At 43.0% G+C, this 18,194-nt stretch overlaps 2 protein-coding genes across 3 annotated transcripts in view; both read left to right on the top strand.

The window, feature by feature from the left end:
• Positions 1–4,442, top strand: part of LOC307078909 (TGF-beta receptor type-2-like) — a 29,982-nt gene extending 25,540 nt beyond the window's left edge. For both annotated transcript variants that reach the window (XM_079740926.1, XM_079740927.1), the window contains exons 9-10: positions 1,925–2,052; positions 3,159–4,442. In XM_079740926.1, coding sequence (XP_079597052.1) covers positions 1,925–2,052; positions 3,159–3,437 — 407 coding nt within the window. In that variant the 3' untranslated portion in view covers positions 3,438–4,442. The remainder of the gene's footprint in view (positions 1–1,924; positions 2,053–3,158) is intronic.
• A 7,996-nt stretch (positions 4,443–12,438) lies between these two features.
• On the top strand, positions 12,439–17,738 carry LOC307074851 (putative 2-ketogluconate reductase; the record flags this gene model as incomplete). The annotated part of the gene is made up of 7 exons (XM_079735238.1): positions 12,439–12,537; positions 13,403–13,615; positions 13,931–14,087; positions 14,835–15,009; positions 15,397–15,575; positions 16,496–16,592; positions 17,095–17,738. The coding sequence occupies 7 exons, from the start codon at positions 12,439–12,441 to the stop codon at positions 17,246–17,248; spliced, it is 1,074 nt and encodes a 357-aa protein (XP_079591364.1). The 3' UTR covers positions 17,249–17,738.
• Between the last annotated feature and the right edge of the window lie 456 nt (positions 17,739–18,194).

Genomic DNA, 18,194 nt, shown 5'->3' with positions numbered 1-18,194 from the left:
CAGTGGACCGCTTGAGGAATTCCCCACTTTCCGTCATTCCCTCTGCTTCGGCTCGAGTTGCTTGTTTGTACAACGGGGCTCACGGGAAAAATAAGTACAAATAATGGGGACACAATGGTGATTGCATCACCGACCCACGGCGTTTTACGGGCCGTTCGACGAAATCTGCAGCGCATAACTGGGTAATTGTGATAATGACTCTCTCATGCCCCCTCGTCGCTTTGATGAAACACAGACCGTTGTTTTCTTAGCGCTCTGTTTTGAAGCGCGCTCTCCCCCGGGGGGCGTCGCGCCGCTCTGCCTCTGCGTCGACTCCCGGACATCGTGTGAAATCGGTGATATTTGGAACTGGACGTGAAACCCAAACAGCCGAGAGGTTGAGGACGCAAACCAACCCCCCTGCCTAGCTGGCGTTCAAACTCCCTGGCGTTTGTGTGTGTGTTTGTGTGTGTGAGTGTGAGTGCGTGGTTGTGTGTGTTAGTGCCTGTGCGTGTGTGTGTGTGTGTGCGTGTGGTTGTGTGTGTCAGTGTGCGGGTGTGTGGGTGTCAGTGTGCGGTTGTGTGAGTGTCTTAATGTGTGTGTTTGCGTGGTTGTGTATGTATGCATGTGTGCATGGTTGTGTATGCATGCATGTGTGTGTGCGTCTGTCTGTTTTGATGGATGGGCGGGGGGCTCGTTTGGGACTACTGTAGGGGTGGGCGGGTTCCACTTGCCGGGAAAACAGGAAATGTGGGCCTTGCAGAGTCAGCTTCTCTGCGCAGTCCCGATCCAGGCCCTTCACTTCCTGTCCGTGTAGCTCTGCTCCGGCCTTCACTTCCTGTCCGTGTAGCTCTGCTCCGGCCTTCCCACTTCCTCTGCGCGGTGGAGGACACACATGCCACAGAGACCCCAGAAGCATCATTTACTTCATCAAAGTGTGATTTATTACATTACATTTCTGACCCGGCATGAAATCGGGAGTCAAAGACAAGGCCCAACGGTGCAGATAGGGGCAAAGCACACAGGATGCCAGGAATGCTGGGAGAGAGATGTTTTTAGATGTTTTTAGGGGAGTCTTTGTTAGTGCCATAATGCCATACTATTAGTGATGGATGTGCGGCTTCCTGGAAATGTTTTCTAGATAGACTATATTTGGCGATGTTATTGAGAAGAAGATAGAAATTGTTTGTGGATCACAGACCAGTATTGTATAATAGTATGGAATAGCATTGGGTCATTTTGTAAAATGTATTAGGCATTACCCGACCAATAAATACATGAATGAATAGATGAGAAGGGATTTCAAAGAGTAAATCATTAAAGTTATTTTCAATGTAATTTGGCTGTGATAGAACAATGTCATTTCACGAAGCCGCCCAGCTTAAGTGCAGCTGTTAGCATCTCATTCCTCTTCGTTACTGTCGTCTGAGAGCCGTCTCTTTAAGGTTACAGACATACTCTGCAGCTGTTGTGAGTTCAATTTCATGAGGTCTGGACACAATCCCGGAACTCTCTTTTTCATGTTTTAGCGTTTCAGTACTCCAAGCTTTCTCTTATTACCTAAGGCGTTTTCCCAACTCGAAAGGAAAAAAAGGAAAAACTGACCCGTGGTGAGTTTTGTGTTTTGAACGCTCTCAGGTCGGGGGAGGCATCGGTTGCAAGTATCGACTGAATACTTGTTTTTACAAACAAACGCTGGTCACGTGCCAAAGATCAAGCGTTGTCGTGGAAAGTATTGTGAGACATGAACATAGACAACTGAGGACAAAGATGTGATGTCAAGATGACTAAGTTGTTCCCTTGTGTGGAATGGCCGATGATCCCTCATACCTTAGGTTGTGTCCACAAGCTTTTCTAACCTTGTTCTGTGTGTGTGTGCTTGTGTGCGTGTGTGGGCGTGTGTGGGTGTGTGTGTGTGTGCGTGTGTGTGTGTTTGCGTCTGCAGAGGTGAAGGACTACGAACCCCCGTTTGGCTCCAAGGTGCGAGAGCACCCCTGTGTGGAGAGCATGAAGGACAACGTGCTGAGAGACCGCGGCCGGCCCGAGATCTGCAACTCCTGGCTCAGCCACCCGGTGAGACACCTCAGCCCCTTCTTCTGCTGCACATGCAACCACTACAGGCGACCCACCCATTCATAGGCAGATGAGAACACAGCGGCGGAAGCTAAACCTTTGTATCGTATACCCCATGCTACAGTGTGTACTGTTTTCTGGCGCGCTACTAGCATGTGAGCCTTGAATTTTCCCAGAATTCAAGCTGGCGGCCGTAATTGATGACGACACCGCTACAAACCCACTATATGTTATATGTGTTATACCTTTGTACCGTATACCCCATGCTACAGTGTGCACTGCTTTCTGGCACGCTATTAGTATGTGAGCCAAAAGTAAAAAATAAATCCCGGAATTCAACCTGCTGGCCGTAATTGATGAAGTCGCGGTAAAGGCGTTTGTCCTTGGGTCCAAATGCATTATGGGTATTCCAAGTGACTGTAGTGTCCATATATTTGAGAGACAAACCTCATACTAAAACCATCCCTCATCTATCAGAGGTTAAGTTTTCTCACTTTTTCCCACGTCCCATGCATTCCCACGATTAGGAAAGATCATCAGTTTCAAATCAGTTTCCCAATCCATGTTTTAGTTGAGCAATATCGTCCCTCCGACTCACATAAACAAGACTAAAAGTCTAATATCATCGCCTCTTACGCACGCATATGGTGCAGATGATATCAGCTTTTTGGCAACAACTACATCATCAACAACAACTGCTGGCCAACCAACGAATCCCACCCTGGGACGCTTTACCAGAACTCTGCTCCTCTCTCACTCTCACCACAACCCTGACCTTCCCAGCATGGGTTAGCCCCCTGTATTCCACTACAGTACAGTAAGGTGAAGTCCCAGTTAGGCTGCGCAATATCAGAAAAATCATAATCACAATTATTTTGGTCAATATTGAAATCAGGATTATTTTAGAGTTTGAAAACATGATGCGTTTAATCAGCATTTCTCTCCGGAAAAAAAAACTGTTAAGACAGAAAATAAAATAAACTCGATAATATCAGCTCGGAGACCGTTTGAACCGAACATGGAAATCGCGATCAAACTTTGATTGATCGCACAGCCCTAGTCCCAGAACCAACACCTCCCTTCTCCTCCCCCCTTCACCACCACAGGGCATCGCGGCCATCTGCGGCACCATCGAGGAGTGCTGGGACCACGACCCCGAGGCCCGGCTCACCGCCCACTGCATGGCGGAGCGTCTGGCGGTGGTGGAGGACGAGATGGACACGCTGTCCAGCCGTAGCACCTCCTCCGAGGAGGAGAAGGTGCCCGGGGAGGAGAAGGAGGAGCTCAAGGTGTCGACGGTGGAGGGGCTCCTGCAGGTGGACGCCAAGATCATGGAGATACAGGACGTCAAACCCCTGGACTGCTCGGTGAGCGACGAGAAGTAAAGGTGGAGGTTTTTCGCTTCGGACGAGGACGTCGGGATTGGGGCTTTTGACGCTGGGGCGCAGCGCCGGGAGGATTCGACGAAGGGCGCTCGCGGGGGTCAACGTTCAGATAGTCAGCAGGGAGCTCGTCGATAGCGGTGTTAAGGCGCACGGTGCCCTGCGGAGTTTGAGCTCCCGCATTCAACGCCTCCAACGGAGGAGCAGGGCCTGTGGGGTAAAGCCACGGGGACACAGTGTCACACCAACTACAGTCCATCCATCCAGAGCCTTAGCGCGTAAGCAACCGTCCAAGGATGAAGGTTGTAAAGAGGCAAACTGCATTTCTGACGAGCTTACGAGGGCTTAAAAGCTAAAATGCTAGAGTAAACTGGAAGCTTTAAATGGGTCAATAGGCTAAGCACCCGGACAGTATTTTACGCAGCAATCAATACAATCAGCCGTTACCAAAAAAGGGCATCTTCTTTGTAAGAGAGGGCAGGACAGAAGAAGGGTATATTTTATTTGGACTTTACCATGGGATAGTTAAGCATTGCAGGTGTTCCAATGTCTAAAGTGTTATGTCCATGTCTGAGGGAGTTTCAGTAAGTCAAGATTTCTATTTCGTATAATGATGAGCCATATTGTAAAACTAATGACTTTAAGAGTGTGTTTGTGTGTGTGTGTTTGTGTGTGTGTGTGTGTGTGTGTGTGTGTGTGTGTGTGTGTGTGTGTGTGTGTGTATGACCAGAGTAGGTGAAGTGGTGTGAATGTTTTTTTAACCAAAATCTGCAGTGTAAACCTGCTTACTGATGTGAACAGGTGTTAACAGGCACAATGTAAATATCAACCACACAGTCAATGTACAAATCATTACAAAGGGAAAGTAATCATACTACTTATCGTGAACGCTATACAAATAAATATTTTACAGAGATATGTTTGGGATTGCTATATTTCTATCTGTTTTCTAGCTAAAAATTATTGATTGTTTTACCATCCATTGTATATAGTTTTATGAATAAATGTTTTATGAAAAAAAAATCGAGATGTTTTATTTCATTCAAACAGAGCTTTTCAACATTTCCATTCATTCCCAATCATTTTGTAGATTTTAAACCTTTAAACTGTTGTAGCTTCATGTTACGGTCTGTGAAAAATACCATAGAAATACATCCATAGATGCCAATCTGTTACTTTGAGAGGCTATGCGCCTGTAAGGAAATACAAGTTAATAGTGGAGCTTGATGAAAAGCCCTATATCATTTACAGTTCTCAACTGATGTAAATTCATCTTTTTTATATTCATAGTATATCATGCATTATTAAGAAAAATATAACAACTACTACAGCAACAAAAAGTGTCGAGGTTGATAGAGGGGTTGGTACAATCTGTTACATGGTGGAATCTGTTTCACACACATAGATAGCATCACGATGCCACTGGAGGGGAGTGAAAAGGTTCGCCCAATGGGGGTGTCAGAACCCGCACGCCCGGCAGCTAGAACCATTCTAGGAACACAGATGGCTACACGTCACCCAGCTTTCACTGGGCTCCTCCAGAGCAGGAACGCAGGGGGGCGATGTTGGATACTGGTTTATTGAAGAGTTAGAAAGACAACTGATGCTTGTGTAGGGGATCGATGCTGCCATGTAGGAGCTCTGTGTGTGTGTGTGTGTGTGTGTGTGTGTGTGTGTGTGTGTGTGTGTGTGAGTGAGTGAGTGAGTGAGTGAGTGACAAGGATAAGGACATGGATACTTTTTATTGCCATTTATGCAGAACATAATAGGAAATGTTCTCAAGGTTCCAGTGTGTGTGTGTTTGTGTCATGCTGTGTGCGTGCGTGCGTGCGTGCGTGTGTGGGATTGCTTAATGCACAGCAGGTGTGCAGCCTCAACCAGCCCTAGACTCCAATCAGTCAGACTCAGGACAGGCGAGGCTGCTTAAACCACCCATCCTCCACACACATTTCAAGTGAGTTAAACGAGGGTATCGGAAGCGTTTGTTTTGTTCAAAGTTGTACGATTTCACTTGGGAACCAGACCGTGCAAGCTTGTGTTTTATTTGCTCTTGGCATATGCTTCTGCACCCCCTTCCGTTCAGACAGTTTGCCAGCAGGCCTGGCCTGGGTCGGGCTAATCGCGACAGATTATCTAATATGGGGCCGGTTTAATAAGATGAAGGAGCGACGTGTGGGAGCGAACGCTGAGGAATTCTCATTAACAACCAAGATGTCTGGCGCTAATGTGTCCCACATTAGCCCGGCCTCCCGCCCCGCAGCGAGTTTGACAGTGGCTATATGTTTGACGCTGCGGAGAACAGTTGGACTGGCCATGGGGCCCAACTGTGGGTCGGTCGCACAAACGTTAGTATGCTGCGTTGGTCTGTAGAAGTCCATTTAATTCGGCCTGCAGGCTTGTGTCCAGGAAAAAACGACACAGTCCGTCAGCGGCAGGGGTCGTTTTAACTCAAGAGGTACAACAGGTTGATTTGTCACCGGGAGGTTGCTAGTTCGATCGCCGGTTCAAGGTGTCCCTGAGCAAGAGCACCTCACCCTAGCTTCTCCGGAAGAGCCGGCTGTCTTCTTGCACAATTTACTCTGTCGTCGGTGGGTACGGTACCGTTGTGAGTCTTTTGGGATAAAAGCGTTTGCTAAATAAAAATGTAAAGCAACCGTTAAGGTGCCAGAGACACTTTCCTGTTGGCATTGCAGGCTGTGGCCTTACTAGTATGTTCCGCCTCCCCAGAAATTGTCTTGCCTCGGGCCATTGCCGGAGGTTTGTCCTTTGCACAGAGAGGCCTCTGCATTTATGAGGCACTATTAAGAGTTATTGGGGCCCCATCAAGGCCTGGAAATACAACATTTTCTTGACCTATCAAGGGAATCAATTTATTCTCCCTACTAATGAAAATGTGCTTGTTTTGGGGGGATACCAGGTCAGCATTGTATAAAAACTGATAATGGCAGAGAAACTGTGTTTGGGTCAATAGGCTAAGAACCAGGACAGTATTTTATGCAGCAATCAACACAATCACCCGTGATGTCTGTGTAGAACCATGATACTGTGTGACGTGTGGTTGACGCAGATTGTAGATGTAAGTAATGAATGTTGAGGAAAAACGCTACCGCTGAAACATACAATCCTCTGGGAGGGATAAAACGTCAGTACTTGGTTGGATCATATGTTTGCATCTCACTGCTCGGTGAATGATCTGTGCTCCGGCAACTCTCTGCCCAGCCACAGCTCCTGCTGTACATGATGATGATGACAATACGCTCAAGTCTTTGGAACCCGGGTTTATCTGTTCATGCTCCACGGTGGTCGGTTCGGAAATTGAATTCAGGAGGGTGTGGCACGACCGGGTCAAATTTTTAATATTTTTGTAACCACAATTTTTTTCTATGTCATCACCATCATCATCATAGTTTATTTTATCCAGGTCAGAATTATTCCTCTCCCGGGTGAGGGTGTGGCCTGTCTTACTCGACGTAATCGTCTTAACCAACCAGGCTTGATAAGTAAAACTGAGCTAAATCATACGACTTTTAAAAGTGGTGTATAAATGTGATTTAGAATTGCTATTTGTTTCATGCGAAGGGATGGTGCTTAAGGTTTTGTAGAAGTAATCTGTGTTGGATACAGCTTCAAATTTGTACCATCGTTGACACAGCTCCAATTTTATTGTGTAAACAATTGAGAAAACTCGGATGGCCTTCCTCCCAGGAATGATGTAGCGCGGGTCAGCTAATTTCACCAGAGCGCTGAAGCCAGTATTCTCAACAAATGACGACGGCTGGGCGTCTTTGTCGGCCAACGCCTCGTCCATCGTGTTTTTCTGGAAACTAACAGAGTATCAAGTAAAATAATCCTATAAAATGTTTACATGTTAAAATGATTTTAGAATTAGGTATTACCGGGTATGTAATCATCCACTTTGAATGGTGGATATGAATGATAATGAACTGAAATACAAAGTCAGGGACTTCCAGCCATAGCTGCAGAAATAGGCTTTCAAAAACTTGCTGCCTCTGGGCAGCACCGGAGGGAAGTGCTTTGCAAGGACAGGCTTCAACATTTGAGGCTTTTTACAGAGTTCTTGTGGACCATGATAAGAGAAGGTGATGGAAACCCATTTTGTTGACGATATCAAGGGAATATATATATTCTCACACGTAAAAAAAATGTTATTTGGGGGGTGGGTTAACACTTTTAACCTGGTTTTACCGATTGTATCCTCTAATCTGTACTATGTCTAATCTGTGTTTTGGATTTATCCATTTGATTATAACAAATTTGTCAATCCTTCCAGTGGTTCATTCAGGTTTTAAGCCTCAGAAGTCAACTATGTGACAATCGACATTCAACACTTTATCTGAAACTGTGTTGACACAGTCCACTGCGATCAGGCAATCCAAACTTGATGCTTCGCTGTCAATTGTCCTGTAACTCGTGTACAGAGCAGATTTTGAAGTTCATGTCTGACTGTTGCATTATGTGTACAGTTAATCTGGAACAAGTGGTCTTAAAGTCCCAAGTGTTTTACAAACTCACATGCCTCAGACTCTCAACGGACCCTTTCAATCTTCTATTGGCCCCCAGATGGGCCTCTCGCTCACTTGACTCCTCAAACAACCGCCTCTCTTCTCGCTCCTCTCTGGTCATGCTTCCTTCGTTTCCCTCCTTGTTTAACTCTTGGAACAATACAAGGAAAACGCCTCAACGAAGGTCAGACTACAACTGTGAATCGTGGTTACAGACAGATAAGACGCAAAAATTCTAAATGTTTAACTAGCGATTTCAAGAATCAACATTGGCACATCTTTAACTGTTTTCAAGGGAAGGAACGCTATAAACAATGTTATAAAATCATGGATGTTTCTTATAATAATGAATATAATGTTGACGTGCTTTTGAAAAAAAGTGTTAACTCTATGAGGATCCAGATGGGTTAAATAAACATACCATTGTTATCAGTCCAAACGGCATACAATAGTGGAATGTGTTTGATCCTATTCGCCAGGGAATGTCCAACTGATTCTCAGCAATGAGGAGGGCCTAATTTAACGGAATCTATAACAAATGGGACAAAATATATAAATAGAGCAGTCCTAACGTCTGGATCATAACATCTACTTTTCTGCAGGCCTGATGGTGTTGACATGATTCCATAACCATTCAACAAAAGAGTACTAGTTACAATGTGTTGTGTAGCATGAAAAGGTTTATAGTGTGTGTGTGTGTGTGTGTGTGTGTGTTTGTGTGTGTGTGTGTGTGTGTGTGTGTGTTTCCATGTGGTGTAGACATTCCAGCGTAGACCAGAAATTGTACCAAGGAAATGTAATGACAGGCCTGGGCTTTACACACACACAAACACACGCATATACACACACACACACACACACACACACACACACACACACACACACACACACACACGCATTTCCACACACACACACGCACACACACACACACACACACACACACACACACAAAGCACACACGCATACACACACACGCACACCCTTTGTCTGTTGATATTCTTGTCCTTCCTTTTTTTCGTAATCTCTCCGTTTTTCCTTACAACCTGTCTTTGGGTCTCTCTGCATGCCTGGAACCACTGACTAGCCGGAGGGTAGGCATACACATCCTGAGTCTAGAATTAACTTGTGGTATGCGGTCCTTTCTTTTATGGTTTCTGTGTTTTGCGTGTCGTCCAAAGGCCACATGCACCTTGCACTCGCACCAAATCTCTAGTTTTCAGAGTTCAGACTGGGAACTTTCGCGTTGTTCTATCTGTGGATAAGACCCATGTTGTAGTAGATGTCATCCAATGTTCCCCAAAAAGTTTGGCGGAACTTATTTAGTTATATATAGAATCACTAAGGTAATCACAAAAACAAAAAAAAAAAACGTTAACCAGGTGTTAACACGCCTATAGATTGTGTAAATCACTAACAGACCCAGAAACCTACCCATACGGACCCGGACCTACAGCGGGTTATGATAAATGATCCCAAAACTAAATTAACTACTGTCGTTGATTTTAGGTTGTAGTTTACGTAAAGAAAGAATGGAGCACGTGAGCCCTCTGGTGGCCACAAGGTGTAACGTATTACTTGACGTCCATAGCGACAGTATGTAAGACCAAAGATGACATATCCCATAAAAAACAATTGCACGGATAATTAGACAAATAAATACACTGGACTATTAATGAATTATTTAATGACTAGATGCATATAAAAGTATACCAAAACACTACTTTTATATTTCGGCTCTGCTCTGTTCGGTTGTATCCCATTCAATGGAATATGCCAATTGTGATATTTTAGGTCATTCACAGAAAATAAACGGATGTTCTTAAATTAATCAAATCCTTCTAACTAATTTAATATTATGATGGCTACACGTCTCTTCTTGCTTTCACCTGTATCAAATAGCTTCAAGGTCCCCGTCAGCAAAGAAAACAAATAGTTGGTTCAGGTGCAGGTGATTATGCAGGTGCAGGTGACGTATACAGGTGATGTATACAATATTGGTGCAATCGATGCTTGGAGGGACGGGGAGACTGTGTGGTATGGTGATGGATTGTGGGGATTATAGTGATAGGTGATAGGTGAAGGTCTGAGATGACCGGGAGCTCTTAACATTTTAGTTTTTCTTGTAGGCAGATATGAGTTTGAATGGAGTGGTGTAGGGAGTTCTTCTGTGGGGTTGAAGTGTTGTTATGCCCCAGTGTATGGCGAGTGTCCTGTTGGGAGAAGGTGACGATATGGGAGGATGGTGATTGGTCGGGTCTGGGGGGAGGGGGAATTGGGGTCAAGGCTGGGGCTATTGGGGGCTGGGATTTTGAGAGTGGAGTGGAGTGATGTCAATTATTTTAGTCTATGCTATTTCTGATGACGTGTGTCAAGCTAACAACAGTTATTAATGGTTTCTTCTTTCACATAATTGACAACACCATATAAGGTTTTATGATTTGTAGATAAGTCAAAGACTACAAACATGGCCACTTTGCCATTTTCGCTAAAGCCAAGACAGACCAAAGGTTGACCTGAGTAAACTAGAACATGTAGGCGTGGCCTATGTACCATTCCGCCCACTCCCAATATAAACGGTTTGTTTACCTGTGTTCGAGAGATGCTTCATGAACCAGCTCCAGAACGCAAGCTTGTTTACTTTGTGTCTCTGTTAGAATAAACCACGCATTGAACATTTATCACTCTCCGAGTCATACCGAGCCCGAGACGACCATACCGCAAAGGATCGAAATAGTTTTTCATCAGTAGGGTATGATGGGTGATAGTCAGGTCGTGTGAGGTGTGGTGTTTGGGGTCACGTGCGTGGAGTGAGCGGGAGAGTGCTGTGAAGAGTGTATGGATGGATTGATGGGGGTCTGTCTGGTGTGTGCCGATTCTGTGCTACCGGAGGATTTGGGACTTTCTGTTGCAAAAATGTATACAATACGACAAGACAATTAAATTGAAGGCTTTATGTAAGGCTGCTTCACGTGCAGACAGAACATGCATCCCTGCATGACAATATATCCAGCAGAAAACCATCTGCCAGCAGAGAGCCATGTGTCAAACGGGGTAACATGTAGCCTGGCTATTGCCAGACCAAGTTCAATCGTAGATTTCACGTTGGTCTGGGGAGGCTGCTGTCATTTTCTTCAGCACAAGAGGCGTGATCAATGGGCCTAGTTCAAATGGCTCTGTACGCAATTGGCTGCATGCCGTCGCTTCCCTGTCGACATTGTGTTAAACCAGCTTGGCGATTGGTCCCCCAAAAACGTATCGAACCTAGAAAGAAATGTATTGCTCTTCTCAGGGCGAACTCAAATCACCCTGGGCCGAGCCATAGAGAGAGTTGTATCTATCACTCTGGCCCTGGGGCCGGGGCTACCCAGACTAGGGAACATGCCGATTAGAATGATCGCACATAACAAACTCTGTAGGTGGCGAAGAAGTGAAAGCTGCCCACGTTTTGAGCTACACACTTTTTCCATCTAGAGTCCACCTGGGTTTTGGATTGTCGGTGCCGTTAAAGTAGTAAACGATTATAAATGCTACTTTAACGGCAGTGGCAATCCAAAACCAAAGTGGAATCTAGATGGAAAAAGTGTGTTGTTCAAAACGTGAGGAGCTCTTACTTCTTCGCCACCTACAGAGCTTGTTATGTACGATCATTCAAAAACCCCATGTTATTTCCCATAGACATTTGACTGATAGAACCAGAAGCCTCGGAGGCGGGACTTATTCTTCAGAGGTCTCGTCACTATATATATATATATATATAAAATTATTATTATTTTTGATATATATGGCCACGTTTTATAGAATTTTGCATTGGGACCATACAATAGATTAGATAGTAATTACTGGACTTGTTTAATGATCCGAATATTAATAAAGATAAAACAACAAAAGGACCTAAGGCCTACTATGAAAAGTGTAATAAAAAATTACACTTTGACAGAGAAATGCAAATGTCATTTAACTGCCGTTAATAAATACTGCATGTTCAAGAATTCATTCAAGGTACAACTACATATATTATGCAGTAACACCTGCAGAGCTTTCTGGGTGGACCTCAGACGCCGGTTTGTTGAATCTCCAGGATATAAACATGCAGCAGTGGCACCAACTGTACTATGTTGTCAAACACTTTCAAATAGCGTTTCGTCCAGCGAGATGTATGAGCCAAGTCAAATAGCTTAAAGGCGCAACGCAACGGTGATTTAAATAACGACTGGCCAGCCCCCAGTCCCCCCTATGCTAATCAGTGAAATTGAACCACCTGTAATGTCCCAATTGTATCTATACTGTGTGCAATGCTTACTTTGTAAGGGTAGCTGCAGAACGACTACGTACTACAAGTAAAAACAAAAAAGTATGCGTATTTGGGCACGCGCATACCCAAATAATGGCTTATGCATTTGCTTGGACCTTTGATCGGTGATTCTGTGTTTGATTAACTAAAGCAGGAAGACGCACTGTGCTCAGGCTCATGTCTTCAAACCATGCAGGGCATAGTCGTCTTCTCAGGCATTACTTGCATACGGTTGATTCAAAGATCGAAGAATCCCGGGCATATAGCGACGCGTTTGTATTCCACCACGGTAAAGTAATCGAAACCCTACTTTAATAGTTGAACATATGCAGTCGAATTTAGTATGAAGTGGGGCGGATGGCGAGACGGTTGGGTCATGTTTAGGTCCCTTTAGCGAATCGGAGGGACCAAAACACAGTTTGTTCGTTGTCCGTCAGGAGATTTGAACTTAGGGGGACTTGAAGATGGAGGATATTTGATGTGCAAGACATGCACTAACTCTTATGATAGAGTTGACAATGTGTATTAAAATCCGTATGCAATCCTGTCAAATGTTTAGTTTACACTCGCCCATTCAAGCACCCATTCATAAACACATTCCCACACCGTCGGCGGTGTCAACCATGCAGGCGACAGCCAGCCCGTCGGGAGCGGGTAGGGCATCTCGAAACTCAGCTAGGAGAGGAGATGAATGAGGCTACATTTATAACCGTCTGTAAAAACAATTGGATTGCCTTGATAGCCCACAATCAAGGGCTTTAAGTTTGTTCATTTCAATTGTCATGAATGGTAGCAGAGGATATAAGGAGTTAGAAACCACGACAGCTATTAAGATACCAAAAATGTTTGGATGTCATGCTTGAAACTGGGTGACGATGGGGGGCTTTTTAATTGTGAAATGGACCGTGTAGTTCTTTTCCATAAATGAAGGCAAAAAAAAGAACCTGTAATTGTGGCAAACTATTCATCATATCATTATTAACATATATGTTTGACATTAAGTATAGGCATTCAATTGCCTCTAAACTATTTTTATAAAAGTATATATATATTTTTCACTTTAGTAGCTAATCTCAGAGGAATTGACCAACTGACTAGATAAATAATATATGTCAATCAATAATGATATAATGTATAATGCAAATGTATTCTAGATGGAGAAACCCTATGTCCTAACGAGAAAATTTGGCAGACCAGAAGCCATCTACAGTTCACTCTCATCTTTGGTAGAGGATCATTTTACTGTGATCGATTTCGAGAAGATGGCAAGCCAACCGGAGGTCAAGCCAAAGATACAGGCAATTCTGGTGTGGGGCGGTTCTAACTTCATCAACAGCTCACTACTACAAGGACTTCCTAATTTGAAGGTATCAGACTGGCCACATGGATCATTGGCTAACACACTATGCACATCTTTTTCCTTAAGTCATTGTTTGATGAAATGAGTTACAAGAGCACGTTTAAATTACATATGAAACAAGCAAAATACCCTGTATTTCCTCAAGTAACGTCTTATCGACTGATGTATTACTTAGGTTTTATGCCATTGGGGAGAAGGGTGTTAGGGGCGGTTTGTTTTTCTTAGTCGTTCCTGCATCATTACCATCAACATGACTAAACCCAAACTATGATCCTTGAGATTTAAACATTTTTGTTTAATTTTGTTCTCCCTTTGTGTTCAGGTTGTAGTGAATGGGGGGGTGGGAGTGGATCACTTAGACATCCCCCTAATTAACAGTTTTGGGGTTAAAGTGACAAACACTCCTGATGTTGTGTCCAAACCTACAGCCGACCTAGCCATGGGGCTGATGTTGGCATCTGCCAGGAACATCATACAGGGTAGGGCTGCTCGATTATGGAAAAAAATCATAATCACGATTATTTTGGTCAATATTGAAATAAGGATTATTCAAACAAATATTTTTGAGTTTGAAAACATGATGCATTATTCAGCATTTATCTCTAAAAAAGACTTTGTAACTGAGAACTTCTGAGAAATGTCCCATTAAAAGAGATACAAATGTTCAAATAGAAAATAATGTACATATATGTATCTAGCTGGATCCAGCTGATAAAAAAAAATAGAAATCACGATCAAAATTTGATTAATTGCACAGCACTAATACAGTGTATTGAATTATTTGACACATGGCAGATGGAATCAAAAATAGTTATTGTAATTCCAGGTTAAGAGACTTTAAAATGTATGAATCTGTGCTTCTAGTGATTGCTGCGTAGCTATTTTGGCTTTCCAACCATCTCACTTCTCTTTGTGTACAGACTTTTATATTGCACACTGGTTGGAATGGAAGCCATTCTTTTTTTGTAAAACTTGGCCAACGATTTTCAGTTCATTCCATTGCATCAATTTGCAAAGAAACTATTTCGGCTTTCTGTTGTGCAAACCACGAGTAGTTAGATGTATCAGTGATTTGAGGAAACTGGTGGTTGTTTTTAACTTGGACTCAAACAACATTTACCAAAAGTAGCCCTGGGTTTTTGACGCATAAGATCAATCAGCCCAGTAATGTATTAATAATGAACTGACAGCAATTGCGTTCTGTTTTTTTTTCAATTCTCAATTAGGGGATTCCTTTTCTCGGAATCACAAGGAAGGGGAGGATATCGGTGAGATTCACCTTGGAAAAGACGTCAGCAACAAAACGCTAGGAATTGTTGGAATGGGTAACATCGGAAAGATGGTGGCCAAAAGAGCACAAGGCTTCGACATGAAGATATACTACCACAACCGGAGACGCAGGTATAAGGTCCAATCTCAAGTCAAAGGACCTTCTCCTAGTTGCCCTATATATGTTAATGTTCTAAAGAGTAGAACATTACAATAGACAGAATGAGTGAACTTGTTGTACTAGAAATAATCTAACATTTACAGCATTTTTGCACCGCCAGGAATTCTCATTTTCCTTTTAAGGTCTTGTTGCTTTAACCTTTTTCATGAGCCCCAACCAGCAGACTCCCTCATTAGCGATTCAAGTTATAGCGGTACTTATTGGCTCATTCTTGTCTGCCTCTGCTGAAAGGAATGAGCCTCGCTGCGGCTGAGTTACGTTGCTAACATGTTACTAAGTTTGACGGGTGACTTATTGAAATGGATTATGTATCTAACTGTAAGCATTGACTCCAACAGGCCAGTGGAGGAGGAGCAGACGGTGGGGGCAGAGTACTGCCCTGTACTCGAAGATCTATTAGCTATGTCTGATTACGTTGTGCTGTTGGTTAATCTAACCGCAGCGTCCACACATTTGATTGGAAGAGAGCAGCTTTCAGCTATGAAATCCAGCGCCACCCTGATCAACATCAGCCGAGGTTGGTGTCCACACTATAACATATTATTATTGACCAATAACATCACGAAACAGTGATGCAATACACATGTTATGTTAACATCATATCAAATAAACTCCTCCACAAAATAGACGATCACAACACACAATAATGCTTATTGGACAAACAAATGTAATTGTTCTTACCGTCATTCTTGACTCTCTTATCTTCTCTGTGATCAAGGCCAAAAAGGTGAGCGCTGAAAGCCTTTTCAAAGGTTTTTATTTGTGGACATCGTTCAGTTATTGAAATGTCCTCTCCCTCGAGGTTGGATATAGGTAGTGTGAGAAAAAGCCTTAGCGCAAAGAAATTTGCCATGTGTCCTATCGCTTCTCGTTGATAGACGCCAACATCTTTAAGGCTTATTTAACCTTTCTTTTCACATAGCGCTCTTGTGGAGTCCCCTCTGCGACTTCATCTTCTTCTGGAGAGGGATGTTGCCGTCAGTCTGATTTTCGATATTGCTTACCCTAAACCAATTTATTCTGTCGGTGGAGGAAATGGAGCAAAAAGCATACAGCGCGTTTAATAAGTTAAATTATTTGCGGCACAGGTTACACTGACCAAACAAAAGGCTGTGGGTACATGTGAGAATATCAGGCTATCACAGATGCATACTTTGCTCACCGTATTTCTGTAAGAATTGCTTGCTTTGCTTTGTCACCCACTGAGCCACATGTAGAGTGAGACGTATAAGTACAAGCATGCATTTTCTGTGCCACACCCTCATTTCATGTTCCCTTACTCTCTCAGGGTTTCCCAGTTGGTAACCCCTGCAACAGATGTGTTTGAATGTAGAATACAAAGCATACAACAAAGCGATAAATTGCTCCAGTGGATAGAATCACTCCACTCGATCATGCTCCACTGCATCCCAATATTCCCTTGTTGGTTGTTTGTAGGTAAAGTGGTGGATCAGGAGGCCCTGGTTGAAGCTCTTCAGAACAAAGTAATCCAGGCTGCAGCGCTAGATGTGACCTACCCTGAACCGCTGCCCAGGTAAACACAAGCCTGCCACCGTGATGAGACGGCCATTGTTTCACCTAGAGAGTGGTCATAGTGTGGGACCTATTCTGCAGTGCCATTGAATATACATTCACCCATACGTTAATGTTACAACATATGTAGGTTAGATGAATACTGCCAATTAAAGGCATCAATAAAGAATACATGAACAAATATGTATAATAATTGATTAAAAAATTAATTAAACTAAACACCCAAAAGACTTCACTGTCACTTGCATTTGTAACTGCAGTATTGCCTTGCAATCATATATTATTTAGATATCAGTTTACAGTAACAGAGGTCAAACATTAAGGTCCAACTTTTTGGAGTCTGATGTTTGATGCTATTTGGTGGTTGGATTCTTTCCATGCATATTTTGTTAAAGTACTTATTTATTAAAAGCGAAAAGAAGAGACCACTCCTATACTATATTGTAATAGCAACTTAACGTGTGTTTGTGTGTGTGTGTGTGTGTGTGTGTGTGTCATTTCAGAGGCCATCCCCTGTTATCACTTCCAAATGTCATTGTGCTACCCCACATGGGGACTCACACATTGGAGACCACCTGTCTCATGATTAAGCAAATGGTGGCCAATGTGCTTGCAGCATTGGCTGGGGACACGCCCCCTAATGAGGTCATAGTCTGATCCTCTGGAAAGCCACTGGAGAGGCTGATACCTTTTTATCATTAAAAGCAGCAGACATCTTATCAGTATTGTTGTAAATTATGTTATAAAGTACATATAATATACGTGAATTATCTAGGAATCAAATCTTAATCTGTTGAATAGATTTCCATAGCTAATCTGTATTTACCCAGATGTTTTTAGAAACGTTATCATTTATTATTCTTCACCTATATTGTAAATCCCCTCGTATCAGCTAAATGTGTTAATACTTTAATCGTAGTCCAATCGTAAGTATTATTATATATGCTAACTAATTTATAACAAATCCTGTGGTCAATTATTATAATAGGGACACCATAGAGCAAAGCTTTTCAAAGGTACATTGCAGGGTATATCTTATAATCGTGATTAATTTAAATTTAAAAGCATGCTTACAAGTAATTGCTGATAAAAAACATTTTAAAGTAATTATCTTAATATGAGTCATATATATATGACGAATTATTCCTTAATTATTCCCATAAACATTAATATGATGTTCTGACTGATTTATAATGAGATACTTAATTCTACTTGCTTAATTGTGATAAAACAAATGTTAACACTGTGGTGAATCAGATCTCTACTGTATGTACAGACAGAAACAAGACAAAAAAAAGATGATGCCAGCTCAAAGCCTGGGTTCGCTGGTTGACCAGTGTGTAAGCTCTCATGTGCTCCTGCTGTCTTGAGCTCTTTGTTACAAGACCATCAATATCTTACATTAAAGATATCCAACTGATGCCTCCTCATTCCCTCATTTTCTTTCAGTTCCCCTTGATCCTTAGCACCTCCCCATTCTCAAGCCAGCCAAGCCACACCCTCCCAATCACCATGGTGACACATCTGTACAGGTGTTGTGTTGGCAGATGTTGGTGCAACAGGTGTGCTGCCTCCATCACACCTGGATGTTTCAAACTTGCTC

This window comes from Pollachius pollachius (assembly GCF_949987615.1).
Source record: "Pollachius pollachius genome assembly, chromosome: 1".
In the NCBI taxonomy this organism is placed as follows: Eukaryota; Metazoa; Chordata; class Actinopteri; order Gadiformes; family Gadidae; genus Pollachius; species Pollachius pollachius.
The sequence above is the reverse complement of the archived record's forward strand: the minus strand, read 5'-3'. Positions and strand labels throughout refer to the sequence as shown.